Raw genomic sequence first — 17734 nt, forward strand, 5'->3', positions numbered from 1 at the left:
CATCTCGTCGCTCTTTTCCCCCCTCATCTCGTCGCTCTTTTCCCCCCTCATCTCGTCGCTCTTTTCCCCCCTCATCTCGTCGCTCTTTTCCCCCCTCATCTCGTCGCTCTTTTCCCCCCTCATCTCGTCGCTCTTTTCCCCCCTCATCTCGTCGCTCTTTTCCCCCCTCATCTCGTCGCTCTTTTCCCCCCTCATCTCGTCGCTCTTTTCCCCCCTCATCTCGTCGCTCTTTTCCCCCCTCATCTCGTCGCTCTTTTCCCCCCTCATCTCGTCGCTCTTTTCCCCCCTCATCTCGTCGCTCTTTTCCCCCCTCATCTCGTCGCTCTTTTCCCCCCTCATCTCGTCGCTCTTTTCCCCCCTCATCTCGTCGCTCTTTTCCCCCCTCGCTGCAATGTTTTTCTCAAGTATTTATCCAATTCCCTTTTGAAGGCTACTATTGAATCTGTATCCACCACCCTATCAGGCAGTGCATTCCAAATCCCGACCACTTGTTGCATTAAAAAGTTTTTCCTCATGTTGCCTCTGGTTCTTTTGACAGTCATAAATCTGTGGCCTCTGGTTATCGACCGTTCAACCATTGTAAACAGTTTCTCTCTCTTTACTCTATCTAAACCCTTCATGATTTTAACCATCTCTTATCAAATCTTCTCTTAGCCTTCTCTGCTCAAAGGAGAACAACCCCAGCTTCTCTAGTCTATCCATGTAAATGTAATCCCTTGATCCTGGAACCATTCTAGTAAATCTCTTCTGTACCCTCTCAAAAGCCTTCACGTCCTTTCTGAAGTCTGGTGCCTGGAATTGGACATAATACTCCAGCTGCCACTGAACTAGTGTTTTATATACGTTTAGCATAACTTCTTGGCTTTTGTACTCTGCCTCTATTTATAAAGCCCAGAATCCCATATGCTTTATTAACTGCTTTGTTAACCTGTCCTGCCACCTTCAAAGGGTTGTGCACAAACACCCCCAGATCTCGCTCTTCTTGCACCCTCTTTAAAATTGTACTATTTAACATGTATTGTCCAGTTTATCCTTCTCTCCTTTTTTGAACAAGGGTGTAACATTTGCAGTCTTCCAGTCCTTTGGCACCACCCCTGTATCTAAGGAGGATTGGAAGATTGTGGCCAGCACCTTTGCAATTTCTACTCTTAGTTCCCTCAGTAGCCTAGGATGCATCCCATCTGGACCAGGTGACTTATCTACTTTAAGTACTGCCAGCCTTCCTAGTACCTCCTTTATTTTTATCTCATCCAGTATCCTGGTGATCTCCTTGTTCACCATAGCTTTGGCAAAGTTCTCTTCCTTGGTAAACACTGATGCAAAGTATGCATTTGGTACCTCGGCCATGCTTTCTGCCTCCACCATTCGATCTCCCATTTTGGTCCCAAATCGGCCCTGACGCAACCCTTTTACTGTTAATATACCTATAGAAGACCTTTGAAATATGTTAGCCACCAATCTATTCTCGTACTCTCTCTTTGCCCCTCTTATTTCCCTTTTCACATGCCCTCTGTACTTTTTGTATTCAGCCTGATTCTCCCTTGTATTATCAAGCTGACATCTGTCATACACCCCCTTTTTACTGCTTCATCCTATTCTCTAACTCTTTTGTCATCCAGGGAGCTCTGGCTTTGGTTGCCCTCCCTTTCCCTCTTGTGGGATTATACTTGGACTGTATCCAAACTATATCCTCTTTAAAGGCCTATTACATTTCTACCGGTCCGTCTTTGACTCCAATTTACCCGGGCCGGATCCCTGCTCAATTTGCTGAAATTAGCCGCCCTCCAGTTACGTATATTTAGTTGCAAATCCAATCCAGTACGATGGAATGAAAATCTCCCTTGCTGGCTGTAGAGGTCCTGTGTTCAATGAATTTGGCCAGTTTCTAACCAGTTCCTATTGATCTGGGCCCAAGCACAAAAATGCCCCTAATTTACCACTAAATCGATATCTTACCAAGAAGCTATAGGATGGCTGGTATGGGAAAATAGCTTTCCTGAATTTAGGACTGATATGTTTTTCAGGGAAACTTCAGGGAGCTTTATTCTCCATCTGACACTTCTCTGCATCTAACTGTGCTATATCTTACCTTTGAAATGTTGATTGCTATAATGGAAAATGTTCATTCCCTACTACTAACATTCATCACTTTACAGAATATAGGAATTTACAAAAAATTAATAAAGAGCACATATTGGTCGGGAAATAAATGGTTTGTATTAAAATCCTTTAAAACTTGAGGTCAGCACATGAGTGTAAACTATTTGAAGTGATAATTGCTTCTAATACATTGAACAGGTCAATAGTTTGTTGTGAAGGTGGATCTGATTTTAATAGAACAATTGTGCAGCAAAATTGCATGGTGAAAATACTGAACACATTTGTAACTTTAATACAGAAATTAAACTAGTCTTGCTACATTGCAAACGATACTAATTTTGTTCTTGAAATCATCTTCTTTTCTCCTCTTTCTCTTTCTCCTCCCGAAACCAGCACATGCCATACACTTTACTCTGCTGGCTCTTCGAACTCTGCAAACATGCCAATGAGAAAATGCATGAACATGCTGCAGTGAATAGTAATTTCACCCTTCCTCTTTTTTTTTCTCTCTCCTATCTTTCTCTCCCCCCCCCCCCCCCCCCAAAAAAAAAGCCCTGCGACTTGGTGTGTCCCCATGCCAACATGGGTCAAATCAGGAGCCCATCACATCAGAAGCTGGTGCAAACTAATGGTTTTTTTGTTGAAGCAATCCGCAGTAGCACCTGCATTGGAAGTATCCAAGAATGAAAAATGTTCTTTATATATAAAAGTTACTTTCCTTTTAGGTGAGCTTCAACATTAGTATCACAGCAAAACAATGCCCAAATAATGGAGAGAAGACAACTATTCAAATCAAACCTCTGGGATTTAATGAGAAGGTAGAAGTTGCTCTGGAGTTTGTTTGTGAATGCGAGTGCCACAAAAAGGGATTCCCTAATAGCCCAGATTGTCACCAGGGTAATGGAACATTTGAGTGTGGAGCCTGCAGGTAGGTGATCAACTTGTTCAGAGATTAATTAATAAGATTGTGCTTGCTTGGTGTTGGGATAGTAATGAATGAAAGCTCAACAAAATGGACATTTTTAATGTTTTTATTGTCGCCTTTGTTATTTAAGTAATACAATGTTGAGTTACAATGAGTTTCAAGATGTTTTGATTTTTCAGCAAAAGTTAGTTATCAAAGTAGGGATTTAATGGTAAAACACGTTCATTGAGGCAGCTTGTCTTTAGGGATGTTTTTAATGAATTATTTTATTCAAGGTAAGGAATATTGGTGCTGCAGAATTGAACACAATTAAGTTTGAGGTGGCAAGAAAAACTGGCAATACACAAACCAACAAGCATCTGAAGGGGAAACAGGTCAATATTTTGGGTGAGACTTACTCAGGAGGACAAAGGTTCACACCTGAAACATTAACCTTCCCCCCCCCACCCCCCAATCTCAGGGTAGAGCTGCTAATTCTGTCCAGAACAGAGAATATTCTTCCTTTTAATGAAGAGGCAGTAATTTGGGCTGTAAGAAAGTGGAGGAATTATTTTGATGCAGTGATACAGTTTATAGCACTGCGACTGCAGTAAATTATTTCTAATTGCCATCTGGTATAGTTATTCTTCATAGCCCATTAATGGAATTCCACCAAGGACTACTATTCTACTCCACTCATGCTAAAGTTAATATTGTATTTTTACTCTTAGTTCTGGTAGGGCAGTGTCATGTAGTTAAATCTCTGGCACTTGGTAAACTGCGGAATATTGGGCGCAAAGACCTGAGCCTTTAATGTGCCTGAGGAGCCCAGCGCACCCCAATGTGGGTGGCTTGCACTAAGACAAACTAGGGGCAGCCCTAATTTAAAAATGATTCAAATGGTTACCCTCGTGCCCGACTAACAGCTGTTTCTCTTCACCATGCCAGAAAACTGCCTGGCACTGTAGGGGTACCATAAATTCCAGCCCTGCTGCATCATGAGCGGAAAATTATTCAAATGAGCTAGCCTTGCATTATCCGATGTGGTCAGCTCCTTCCTGTGCAGGCATGCAGAATGACTGAATAGCAACTGCAGAACTCCGATTTTATAAAGGTGGGGGGTGGGGTGGTGGAGGAACCGAGGAAATGAGAAAATAGATGAGAAACTAAAATCAATTGGTACTGTATTTTTCAGTCACTAATTTGAAAACTGGACTGCTTCATTTTCAGATGTAACAAAGGACGTATTGGTCGATTTTGTGAATGCAGCACTGATGAAGTAAATAGTGAGGACATGGATGCTTCATGTAGAAAAGATAATACATCTCTAATCTGTAGTGACAATGGAGATTGTATCTGTGGGGAATGTGTCTGCAAAAAGAGGGAAAATCCCAGTGAAATCATCTCTGGCAAATATTGTGAATGTGATAACTTCAATTGTGACCGATCCAGTGGGTTGATTTGTGGAGGCAAGTATACAGCACAATGAATTACCTGCCAGAATTTACTTTTCCATATGCTGGTAACTGTTCTTCACACTATACATTTCTTTGCAACTAACTTGACAGCACACTTATTATGGCAAGATACTTGTGCAACTTTCACAACACACTGCATTACATAACTAGATTCAGTCCCCAAGGTGAATGATTGATTATAATAGCTTTAAAGTGTCTGATGGTATGTTTAAGTTCAATTTTCATTTTGGAAATGTGATAAATACACAACATTTATTAACTTTACAATTAATTAGAATATTACTCAATCCTATTGTGCTTTGCTGCTGCCTAATCTCATAATTTGATACTTAACTGCGTTGAATGCGAGCTGTGGCCAACTCCACCTTGGAAAGAAATTGTCAGCCTGGAGACTTGTTTACCTTGTGCTTCTTTAACCTAGTATACCCTCCCTTGTGCTGCTAAGAGTTTTCAGTACTGTTTACTCAATTCCGGGACTTCTTTCTGCACCCTTCATTGATTAGAAACACAATGGATGTTTATAACCTCCATATTTAAAAACAACTGCAAAAATGTGTTAAGTACTTGAAAATGGACTTCTAAATCCATTGTTTGAGATATATACTATGGCAATGAAGTCCATTTTAAACTGTAATAGATAAACTGAGCCTTGGTCTTTACACCCTTTTTCATCGGAGATCAAATTTGGAAGTGTGACCGTATCTCCATGTACATTCTTCTGTGCAACTCTTTTTAACATTGTATTAAATATTCCATTGCACTGCAGAAAGGAATATGAAGATCTAAGTTTGTATCCATAATTTCCCACATGGCAAATTCACAATGTCTACTCTTCCCATTCTCAAGTGCTGCATTTCCCATAGTGTCTTAACCAATGGAACCAATTACTGTGCTGCTTTACAAGTATGTTAACCGGGGAGATGGGGGATGAAAAGCAAAAACATGGCAATAAACTTAAACATTTCTGAATCTTCTTTTGCAGGGAATGGTATTTGTAAGTGTAGGGTGTGTGAATGTTTCCCCAACTTTACTGGCAACGCCTGTGATTGCTCCCTGGACAATTCAACATGTATTTCAAAGAATGGACAGATGTGTAATGGGAGAGGTAAATGTGAATGTGGTCGCTGCAAATGCACTGATCTTAAATTCCAGGGATCTGCCTGTGAAATGTGCCCAACCTGCCCTGGAGTCTGTACAGAACACAAGTAGGTATTTGGATGATTGAAAGGTATATCATCCAGTATTTAAGTAAATTTTGTTGCCTGTTTTGAAAATGGTGTTTAATTCCCTTGAAGGGTTCAATGTTAAGTTTAAAAGGGGAAGGACAATCTAGGGGGAGTACCTGGAGTACCCCCCTTTTTTAATTCAATGTAAAATCATGTACAGAAAGTGAAAGAGGGAAAGAAAGATGGGATTAAGGCAGAGATGAGATGAAAAAATGTAAAAATTTAAATCTCCAACAATAATTAAATTCTGAAGGAATGAGACCCCATACTTGTAAAGTAAAATAAAATATTACAGGCCAGAGAGGTGGTTTGGCAGTAATTGAGACTGATCACAGTTAAAAATTCACTTACACCTGAATGCACCAGCCCTAACTCTTTCTGGTGTGTTTAGTGGGTAAGTACTACAACTTCATGCCCTTATTGGATTTGGTATTAAAATACATCAGTGAGGTACCAGTGTAGCGAAGCTTGTGGAGGAGCAGGGAAAATCTGACAGCTACCTCCGGATTTCAGTGTTTAACTGCGTAAGTGCAGATGCCAGACGTTGCTGTCCGATTTACTCCATAATAATGGTGAGACTGATGCTGGAAAATCTGGGCCGATGACTTCTCCCAGTCTGCACAGTCATGTGCATTAACACTTCAAAGAACAGCCCAGCCTCAAAATTTCTGAATGCAAACAGTAACACCAACAAAAGAAACCAGTTAAATGTCATTGAAAATGTGAATTAATCAGGACAGTTTTGTGTATTGGTCAGTCCCCCGACATAGGAAGTAACTGTTTTGAAGATAGATATTTGACCCCAATTCTTATAACTTTAAAAGTAAATGTTAAGAATCCAGAAATCTTAACCCATTTGCCATAGAATAATAACTCTAGTCAGTTGTCCTAGAGTAATTGTGCAATAGTGCTCACTTGAGTTTTCAAAACACCAATTTGCAACTGCTCTGATAGGATATGCATAATTTAGTAGAAACTACTCTGATTATGGAGTTACTTTTATACAGAAAGAACAAAGCAAGCCCAGGTAGAGTTTGTTTCAGGCATCTTTACTTGTGCAGTTTGTAGCATAGATTTGAAGTGGGCTTTTTAAAAAAAAAAAAAAAAAAACATTTGGATCTTTATAGGATCCTGTTTGACCCTGAGCTGAATTTCTGACCACATGCCACTCCATCAGAAAGAGCATCTACTTCCACCTCATAACTGTCTTCCTCCAATCCTACCTCAGCTCATCTGCCACTGAAATCTTCATACATGCCTTTATCCCCTCCAGATTCCTACTCCAGTGCTATCCTTGTAGACAATCTCCCATGCTCTGTAAACTTCAGTTTATCTAAAACTCTGCTGCTGCAATGCTGCCCTGCCCCAACCCCAACTCTCTCACCCTCCCTCTCCTCGCTGCTGTATGTTGGCTACCTGTCCACTGTCTCAAATTTGAAATTATTTTCCTTGTCTTTAAATCATTGTGATTTCACTGTCCTATCTCTGTAATCTCGTCCAGTCTTATCCTCCAACTCCCGAACTCTCCATTCCTTTGACTCTGGCCTCCTGTGCATTCTCCCTTCCTTTGCCCCATCATCGATAGCTGCTTAGGTCCCACTTAATAGCTAAACGTACCCTCTTTTAAGATCCCCTCTGTAAAACCTACCTCTTCAACCAAGCTTTTGGTCATCCTCTTAATCACTCCTTTTCTGGTTCAGTGTCTGTTTTCCTCCGACTTCTTGTATTGAACCTTGAGACATTTTCTACATTAACAGCACTGGAAAAATACAAGATTGTGTTTACAAATCATTTATGGTTTTTCTTCTATTTTCAGTTTGGCTGTTGCTTTAGGGTTGAATGTTTATGTAACCCATGTTTTACTGGTAATTATGTAATTATGGACTGGCTTACTGTTTGACGGTCTCTTGGATTGATGCATGTTAGAATGCGGCTTACTGTTTTAACTAGTATTGTATTCTGGTCCGAAACAACAAATTTGTATCATTAAAATCGCAGCTATTATGAGATTGAGACTGAGGTGAAGTTATTTAGTCTCTTCAAAATAAGGCCCACCAAATTCCCTTTTTTAAAATGCATGCCAAGCAAAATAATTCCGTCTCATCTATATTTTGTCTCATTTATTACTGCAGCCACACCTCCTTTTCATACTGAAACTAATGTAGCTTGGGATGGAGTCTGTTTAATGTTCATGAAAATGTTTTCATAGTCAAATCCTACATAGACTATGGAAAGTAACCTGAGCAATCTTGTGAACTTTATGTAAACCGCTTAACCCAAGTCATCCAGTCTATACAAAAGCAAAATACTGCGGATGCTGGAAATCTGAAATAAAAACAAAGTGCTGGAAGTGCTCGGCAGGTCAGGCAGCATCTGTGGAGAGAGAAAGAGTTAACGTTTCAGGTCAATGACCCTTTGTCGTTGACCTGAAATGTTGACTCTTTCTCTCTCCACAGATGCTGCCTGACCTGTGTATTTCCAGCATTTTCTGTTTTTATTTCATCCAGTCTATAATTGAATCTTTGAAGTGCTGTAGTTGGAAAGTTTGTATACATTAACTTTTTCAATACTTTTGTGTTTTATAGGGATTGTGTTCAGTGTAAAGCCTTTAATAAAGGACCCAAGAAAGATACCTGTGATCAGTGTGAGTTTGAAGTGCAGTTGGTGAAAAAGCAGGATGAGTTGCCACAACCAGGCCAAGTTGCATCTATTGCTCATTGTAAAGAGAAGGATGAGGATGACTGTTGGTTCTACTTTTCCTATTCTGTTAATGACCACAATGTTCCAGAAGTTCATGTTACTGAAAACCCAGGTGAGTGGTGTGTTCTGAGCAGTGATTACAAACCATATTTGCCCTAAAGGCATACTCAACTGTTAATAAGTAAGACTGGCCAAAACAGAAGAGAAGTGAGAAGAACATAGGATGTGTCAATCATTCTAACCACAAAAGGTTAATGGCTGTCAACTTTCTTTTTTTAAATACGCTAGAGGGGTGTTAGTTTACAAGTCATCTGTCAAGCTATGAAAAGGTATTAAAAAGAAAACAGGTGAGCAAAAAGCACAAAAATTGGTAGCAAACTGCCAGGGAAGGGTTTGTCAAATTTAAAAAAAGGAAACTGCAAATGTTAAACATCTGGAATAAAAACTTCAATTGTTGGAACTACATGACCGCAGGTCAGTCAGCATCTGTAAGTAGAAAAGACAAATTGACATTTTGGTTGAGGTACTTTGCATCAGAACAGATTTGTCAAGATCACAACTGCTGCTGTAACTCCCAATGAAGAGGTAACTTGTAGATATCACTTTAAAATGAAGGGGTTTTTAATGACTAAATTTCATACATTTCAAGGTTAACCAATCTTCATTCTAACAAAAACTAGTTTGCTTCGATGTTGAGCATTCAAGTACTTTAATTTTTTGTATAGTGCAAGTAGAGTTATAGTTGTGCCAGAAGAGAATAGAATACTTACTAAGACTCTGTATAAGAAAAGTTGCATATCTGGTCAATTTAATGTACTCTTAAGAAGGCAGGCATACCAACGTTCACCCATATGCTATGTTGGCTTGATTACATCCTCCAGGGATGTGGAATATTTCAAGAATAAGAACTAAGTAACAAGTTTTGGTTGTTTTCATACCAATTAACAGTTGGTAGGGTTGCATTCACTGTGGAATGACCTTCATGCATTTTGAAGTGTTCTATATTTTCCAGTGCATCTAATTTAGTTGGAGGTGCCAACAAAATAATGATTGGAGGACTCTGGTCTGCTTCTGAAGAATAGCTATATCTTCTGTAACATAGATTATCCCAAAACCCATAAAATATAAGATGGGTTTTATTTGTCTATATAAAATGATTCAGTAGTCAAAGAAAAGTTGTTTTTAATACTTAAATGTATATTTTCTTTTAGAATGTCCGCAAGCACCTGACATCATTCCAATTGTAGCTGGTGTGGTTGCTGGTATTGTCTTGATAGGCCTTGCCTTGTTGCTGATATGGAAATTGCTGATGATCATTCATGACCGAAGGGAATTTGCAAAATTTGAAAAAGAGAAAATGAATGCTAAATGGGATACAGTAAGTCCATTGTTCATAGTTAGATAACAGTTGTCTATTCAGAAACCATTCAATCACAGGCTTAACAAAATAATCAAAAATAGCAGAATCTTGTCCATGAAGATGAGGGAGTTTTACCTTTTTATAATGTAAAGCTACAGTCTCCGTACCATATTTTCAGATCCCATTCTTGGGAATGTGAATGATGCCTCATTTATTGTTCCAAGCTGGCGATGTAATGATGTGCTATCAGAAGCATGTCATGAGGTGACAGATCTGATTAAGAAATGTCAAGGTAATCTACTGTTTCTGGGAAAAGCACTTTGTGTAACCCATATGAAAAGGATATGAAGTGTATGTCTGAACGTATTATGTGAATTAACAGTCATGAAATAACACTTGCCACACCAGTCTATAAATGAGCACTTCTGTAATGTGGATTGTTTTTCTTTTTGGTCAGCTGGTTCTGACATGCTGAAACTGTAACCATTTTGAGTCTCTGAACAAAGGTAATGAAATATCCATAGAGTTTTTGTTTGGCCAACCTGGAATGTGCACTTCTCCCCATTTACCTAAATCCAGAAAGCTGCACTGCAAGTTGGCAGAGCAGAGGCTAAGCCCCCCCCCCCCCCCCAAAATGTGTGTACAAGGGCATTGCTGGGATTTTAACCAGCTAAAACCATGCAGTCTTCCAACATAGAGCATTGGTATGGTTCTGTCAATCTAACCAGGAGCACCCTGCCCTTTGAGTCATTGACCTGTCCAGGTTATTGGGAGCAAGGTGGAAGAATGCCAGAGCTCGTTGATAGGCCTACCCTTCCAGGCTTCCATTAGTAAGCAAGGCTGACTGGACAATCATTAACAGTGCCCTAAAGTACTGTGAATCTTCCTGGTTCCAGTATTGGATTACAGAGTTTGCCACAGAGGATCAACTTGATTCCAAGCTTCCATTGCCAGAAGTGTCACCTTGGAGCTATGTTGACCCCAAAGACACGTTTATCTCTCACCTTCCCTTATCCTCCCAGGAGTCACTTGCTTGTCATTGAGCAACTGATGAGCATGCTTGATTATTAGTAGGTGGATAGCAGGGACTCGTGAGCACCACAACTCTCCATACAGTGAATGTGTGCATTGCTACCATCCTCCTGATCATAGGATGGACATGCAACATACCCCATTGAATGGTGCCACAACTAGTTGAAGATGTGGAGCATCACCAGCAGCTGCTTGCCTTTCTGCAACCCAGTCATGGTCAGAAGTGGGGATGTTCGCTGATGATTGCACACTGTTCACCATTCGAGACTCGTCGGATACTGACGCAGTCCGTGTCCATATGCAGCAAGACCTGGACAACATTCAGACTTGGGCTGACAAGTGACAAGTAACATTCGCACCACACAAGTGCCAGGCAATGACCATCTCCAACAAGCGAGACGCTAACCATCTCCCCTTGACATTCAATGGCATTACCATCGCTGAATCCCCCACTATCAACATCCTGGGGGTTACCATTGATCAGAAATTGAACTGGACCAGCCATATAAATACTGTGGCTACAAGAGCAGGCCAGAGGCTGGGAATTCTGCGGCGAGTGTCTCACCTCCTGACTTCCCCAAAGCCTTTCCACCATCTACAAGGCACAAGTCAGGAGTGTGATGGAATACTCTCCACTTGCCTGGATGAGTGCAGCTCCAACAACACTCAAGAAGCTCGACACCATTCAGGATAAAGCAGCCCGCTTGATTGGCACTCCATCCACCACCTTCAACATTCACTCCCTCCACCACCGGCGCACTGTGGCTGCAGTGTGTACCATCTACAAGATGCACTGCAGCAACTCGCCACAGCACCTTCCAAACCCGCAACCTTTACCACTTAGAAGGACAAGGGCAGCAGACGCATGGGAACATCACCACCTACAAGTTCCCCTCCAAGCCGCACACCATCCTGACTTGGACCTGTATTGCCGTTCCTTCACTGTCGCTGGGCCAAAATCCTGGAACTCCCTTCCTAATAGCATTGTGGGTGTACCTACACCATATGGACTGCAGCGGTTCAAGAAGGCGGCTCACCACCATCTTGAGGGCAATTAGGGATGGGCACTAAATGCAGGCCTAGCCAGCCAGCGACGCCCACATCCCATCAATGAATTAAAAAAAAAAAAAAAAACACCATGTCCTGAATATGTGAGCATCTGTTCTTGTGCTTGGCCTTCAGGTAATATCTCCCTCTCCCAGCAGTAATCACTCCAAGCCTTAGGAGCTTCCTCATCAATAATATGATGGACGTCTATGGTTAGCATGATAGTAAGACCTACACAAGGCAGCTTCCAATAGTCTTGCTCATCATAAATCTGTTTAATCTAGGTCATAGCAAAAAGGGCCTATCCACTGCAAAGCTGACTCTCCCTCTAAGGGAACTCGGTGACAGGTCATTGTAGTCAGGAGTCTGTCCTCCTCCCTGGAACAGTTTCCCCTTTTTTGCACTAATCAACCTTGCTGCTTAGTCCCGGATCTTGCACGTGAACAGGGGGATGCCCTTTGTAGCCTACATTAAAATCCTGACCCATGGAGACTTGGTTTGGACATTTTTTGTACAGAAGTTTAATCTGTACTAGGACTTGCTAACATTAAAGAAAAACCTAAATGCCCCTTGTGATTTCTCAATGCTGTCCCAAAGAACTGTATTTAGATTGAAATGGGTATCCATCGGGACCTTCCAGCAGCAGCATAAAGACATGCTCATTTTAGCTTCCAATCAATATCGTCAAAACTCCCTGTTGAGTCATGCAAAGTTGGACCCAATACTATATCCCACTGGTAAGATGTGTGGATTAAAAGTTGAACCCCTCTGACCAAGAAATTTAGTTATCTAAAACCTTAATCAATTTCATCTATTTTCAGATTGACTTACAGCTGAGTGCTGCTTTTCCTCAAACTCAGCTGATTAGTAAATGAGGTTTCACTCCTGTATGAAAATATATTTAATGTTCTACAACTCCTGTACAGTAAAGTCCATTCAATCTGTAGATGAGATGAGTCTACTTAACACTATTTAAATTGGCGACACCTTTGCACAAATAATCCTCTCCTCCAAGTACAGAACTTTGTACCACTGCATTGGCGATAAATTCAGCTTGGAAAACTTCCGTCTTTCTGAATAACTTGACGCTACCTGGGGTCCCAGTAAAAATAGTAATGGAATAGATTATCCAAAATACTGAGCTGCAATTAAATACTTGAAACGAGTCTCAGGTGGGATATCTGTATAGTGAAACCTGCCTTTCTTTTCCTTGCCCTGCCAAGCAGAATGCCAAAGTCAGCAGGAAGAAGGTGTAGTGTTACCACCTCCTGGTTGGAAGCACAAGTGGAAATTTTTGTTTTTGTTCATGGGATGTGGGTGTCACTGGCTAGGCCAGCATTTTTGCCCATCCCTAGTTGCCCTTGAGAAGGTGGTGGTGAGCTGCCGCCTTGAACCGTAGCAGTGCGTGTGGTGAAGGTACTCCCACAGTGCTGTTAGGGAGGGAGTTCCAGGATTTTGACTCTGCGACAATTAAGGAACAGTGATATACTTCTAAGTCAGGATGGTGTGTGACTTGGAGGGGAACTTGGAGGTGGGGGTGTTCTTCTAGGTGGTAGAGGTTGCGGGTTTGGGAGGTGCTGGCGAAGAAGCCTTGGCAAGTTGTTGCCATTACCTTGTATGTTCCCATTACAGTGCAAATTTTTCTATCAGCAGGTAGTGTTGACCATTTTTGGGCTGAATTTTATCTGTAGGGTTATGATATTTTGACAGACTTAGGAAATCAAAATATGAGCAACAACGAGGCCATTCCTTTCTCATAATTACTGTGCACTGACCTAGCTCAGCATTACTGTAAATGAATGTTGACTGGGTTCGGTGGAAGAAATCTCCCATCAGTTCCTGAATCTTTTTTCAGGTATTACTTTACATAGTCAACTCTGTGCCAATTGTGAATTATCAGATACAGGACACAAGTACTTGTGTACATATAGCCCCATTAGTATAAAGGAATTACTGAAGCAATTGTCTAAGCTTACTAAAACTGCCTGATCAGTTTAAAATTTTAGTTGCTGAGAAAATAGGATATATAAGCCATAAGGGTATAAGTTCAGATCTATACGGATCATTTTTCTTTGAATTTTGTTCATTCTCCATGTTTATATTTCTTTTTTCTGTAGCAAGAAAATCCTATTTACAAGAGTCCTATACACAAATTCAAGAATCCAAATTATGGGCGTAAAGTTGCTTCTCTCTAAATCTGTTTGTATTATCTTCTCTTCTTGCATGTTTTTCTCATCTTTGCTTTTCTGCTTGTGCCTATTTAACAATTTATGGTAACTGAAGACTTGCCCTTTAAACAGCTGCAAACCTTTACAAGGGAAAATAAAATGCAATTTACTGTACTTAGTATTTTCAGTTGGTGCTGTGCAAATGGGGATTCAAATACCATCAGACACAGCTACAGGAATCAAATGCATTAGTCAGCAAAGTAATGTAATTTAAGCAAGTTTCACTAATATATACACAATATAGGAACAAATATACTTTTTAAAAAACATGCTTGCTGCATTTTTCTCTTGGAAATGGCGAGGCTTCGTTCAAAATCCTTGTGTGCCTGAGAGCATGGTCTGTGTCCATTACTAACTGAGAACCACTTGCATAGCTTTTAAACAAAATTTCATAGCTCAAGCTATTTAAATTTTTTTGCCCTTTTGGGTAATGTCCCTAGCGGTATTTTGTATCCCAATTACCTGAACGTGTGATGATTACGTCAATTACCAATCTCATAGGATATTTCCAATAACATGGAGGACTCCTTCAGCTAACAAACAGAGAAGACTTGGTCTGGGTGTGGATTTCAAACCATTCTAGAATAAAAGGCCAGTCAAGTACACCATCCAATAACCTGTGATTCTATTTTAATGTCTGGAACATGTAGCATTAAAATTGGAATGTGCTGTGCTGAGCATCGCCCACACATTGCTATTGTGAGTAGGAAGGCTGGTTTGAGCCCCCTGCTCAAGAGATCACCATCTTGGCCATCCTGGATATCTCCCTGATAAAGGGAGAGAAAAGATAAGAAAAATTGGACCGTGTATGCTCACCAGGTTATTGCTCCCGAAGCAGCCATACAAGTGCAATATTGGTGGACTTGGGAGCAGGCTATACCACAGAGGCACGGGGCTTGGACCTACCAAAACTGAAAGGAGCGGGAAGGTCACTTTTTAATTCCCTCAAATGCATGTATCAAAGTCTTGCCTTGTATTCTGTTTAAAGGTGCAACTTGTTCACCAGATTTTACAGTAGTATAAATCTTAGTGTTGACATACTATTCAAAGGTGAGCAGTTTGGGAGTAGGATGGCAAGCTTCAGTTTGCCTGTGCTTCTACTCATGCCTACATGTTTTTAATTTGCAGGATGTGGGTGATGTTTGAAAGGCCCCATTTATTTCCTGTACTTGGTTGTCCTGAGAAAGTTGTGGGCCTTCTTGGGCCACTGCAGTCCCTGTAGTGATGGTGCTCCAACAATGGTGTTAGGTAATTCTAGGATATTGACCCAGCGACAGTGGAAGAATGGCAGTGCCTTGAGTCAAGATGTTGTGTCTTGGAGAAAAGGGAATTGTCCTGTGGATGCTTGAGGAACCCTTTTTGTCCCCATTAAAGATTATGGTACATTGCCAGTTCCCCAGTTATTTGAATTTGAGCCTCCTCTCTACCAAATCTTCCACAGATCTGTAGGCCCAGAAGATTAAAGGACTACTTATGAGTTGCTTTTATACTGGCACTCCTTTAGTTAAGATTCTGGGAGATGGCTGTCTGTTAGCTCTTTTATCCCAGTACAGTAGTCAGTTTTTCTCCTCACGATAAGCCATTGATGTAGTATAAATGCAGGGAACTAGCTCACCAGCGGCAGTGTAAAAGTGGCTGACATGCCATAGGCACAAACAAGGAAAATAGGAAGCTGAGGGGGAAGGAGTAGCATTAGTACTAAACCTTTTTTCATTTCATTAACTTAAACTTCCAAGGGTTTTGTGCCAAGAGGATAACTGTGCAGGTGAATTGTCTACATATGTAAATTGATAAACATTCCTCTGATTTCAGTACAAGATACAGTGGGGGGGGAAAAACTGTCATTATTGGTTTATCTGGTAATGTATTAATACAATGTGGGCTCTTTCATAGACGACTATAACAGAGCACTAAAAGATATGAGTGAATCTTGCCAATGATGTGGAGCACTGTCATGTTTAGCTTGTTTTGTTCCAAATCAAAATCCAGAATTCATTTTACATTTTTCTTCCCCAGGGTGAAAATCCAATCTACAAGAGTGCTGTGACGACTATTGTCAACCCAAAATATGAGGGGAAATGATGGAGTTTGTGCATTTTTGTGAGGGTTCCTTTTTATTTTATTAAAACTATGGATAATTGGGTTTGGGTTTTTTTGTAGTCACAAATTAGCTTTAGATCACATTGCAGTGATTTACTAACCAATAATGTAAGTTTTTCTATGCAGATTTTGAAATGTGTACAGTATGTGTAAACCAAGATTGGTTGGTTGTTTTTTAAAAAAAAATTTAAAAAAATAATTTGAAGAGGGTGCCAAGACCAGCTTTAGAATGGAATGATTGTTTCAGTGATATACAGCTTTGTTTTAATTTTTAATTTTTTTTCCCCAGGATTTTGGTTTTCCAAAGTTCTTATGTAAATTGTCTCAGTAGTATTTTAAACCAGGTCAAACGTTTGAAAATAGCAAAAGAATCACCCTCATTTAATGTGCCAAAAGGAATGATTTGGAATAAATTCTACAGTCACTAACACGTGCCTGTGAGATTTCTGCAGAAGTCCAAAATAAATCTCAATATTTTTCAGAAATCATTAGAAACTGTGCATTTGTCTGACCGTCATATTGTGACTTGCAAAACCCACACCTGCATTCTCTTCACTGTCTGTTGAGCACCCTTTAGGTTAGGGCAATTGAGAAAAAATACATGCTGTTTATTTTTAAAGCATTATGCAGTTGTGTTAAACATGTAGCAGAAATATATTTGACATTATCCATACACTACTCTGCCAAATGTGGACAACTTTATTTAATTGTAAATGGCTTTGCCAAATCATGACAGATCAAACTGTTTTTTAAAATTAGATGCAAGTCTTTGTTGGTATGTAATTTTGCAAACTTTTTAATGTAAGTATTTTGTAGCAACCACTAGTCCTCAATTTTTGTATCCGCGCACATAGCCATCATTTCCGTTTCTAAGCAGGTTCTCTTAAACCTGTGCACAAACTCAAAGTTCCCTTATGATTAGTAGCTATTAATACTATTAAGGTGCAAGCAAATGGTAACTTGGATACATGCTCGATACAGCTGTTTGCATTAATTCTGTCCTGAGTTGTGACCTATTTCACTGGGATCACATTCTTGATTTAAAGTGCCTTTTTATTTTAACAATGTTTTCACTATTGCCGTACACTTTACTTGAGTTATTTATTAAATAAATGACTTTATAAAAATATTAATGCTTGTCTTTGGATCTGCATTTTACTGCCATATTTATTTTATTTCTTCAGTTTTCCATTGTACACCGATGTTTGCTAGCTTACATACGTGTTATTAAAATGATTAATGGGTCAGAAACAATTGAGTTTTTCCAAAAGTGCTTTTTTTTTTAATGGAAGGAAAAGCTATTTCAGGAATAATTTGTTTTTCAAATATGCTTCCATGCCTCGCTATACCATTGCCCCTCTTCTAAGCATGTGCGCACTTAGCAAAAATATGGCTGATATGGTCTTGTGGCCTAGAAATTGGAGAACTTTGGCCTGATTCTCCTCCATTGCTGACCAGGGTGTTAAAATCATTGTGTACATTGCAATTCAAGTAGACCCATTACTAAAATTAAATTTCAAGGATATACAGTCTTGTTTCCACACAATTCTGCCTAGCTG

At 40.1% G+C, this 17734-nt stretch overlaps 1 protein-coding gene across 3 annotated transcripts in view; it reads left to right on the plus strand.

The window, feature by feature from the left end:
* LOC147117051 (integrin beta-1-like) overlaps positions 1-17308 on the plus strand; it is an 80950-nt gene extending 63642 nt beyond the window's left edge. The window contains exons 11-17 of one of the 3 annotated variants that reach the window (XM_085987648.1): positions 2826-3028; positions 4235-4473; positions 5465-5687; positions 8294-8520; positions 9620-9786; positions 13965-14046; positions 16092-17308. In XM_085987648.1, coding sequence (XP_085843774.1) covers positions 2826-3028; positions 4235-4473; positions 5465-5687; positions 8294-8520; positions 9620-9786; positions 13965-14042 — 1137 coding nt within the window. In that variant the 3' untranslated portion in view covers positions 14043-14046; positions 16092-17308. The remainder of the gene's footprint in view (positions 1-2825; positions 3029-4234; positions 4474-5464; positions 5688-8293; positions 8521-9619; positions 9787-13964; positions 14047-16091) is intronic. The other 2 variants (XM_085987649.1, XM_085987650.1) reach the window with 2 other exon arrangements.
* Positions 17309-17734: the final 426 nt, after the last annotated feature.

The sequence above is a fragment of the Somniosus microcephalus genome, chromosome 5 (assembly GCF_052327205.1).
Source record: "Somniosus microcephalus isolate GS21.2 chromosome 5, FLI_Smic_1.0, whole genome shotgun sequence".
Taxonomy (NCBI): Eukaryota; Metazoa; Chordata; class Chondrichthyes; order Squaliformes; family Somniosidae; genus Somniosus; species Somniosus microcephalus.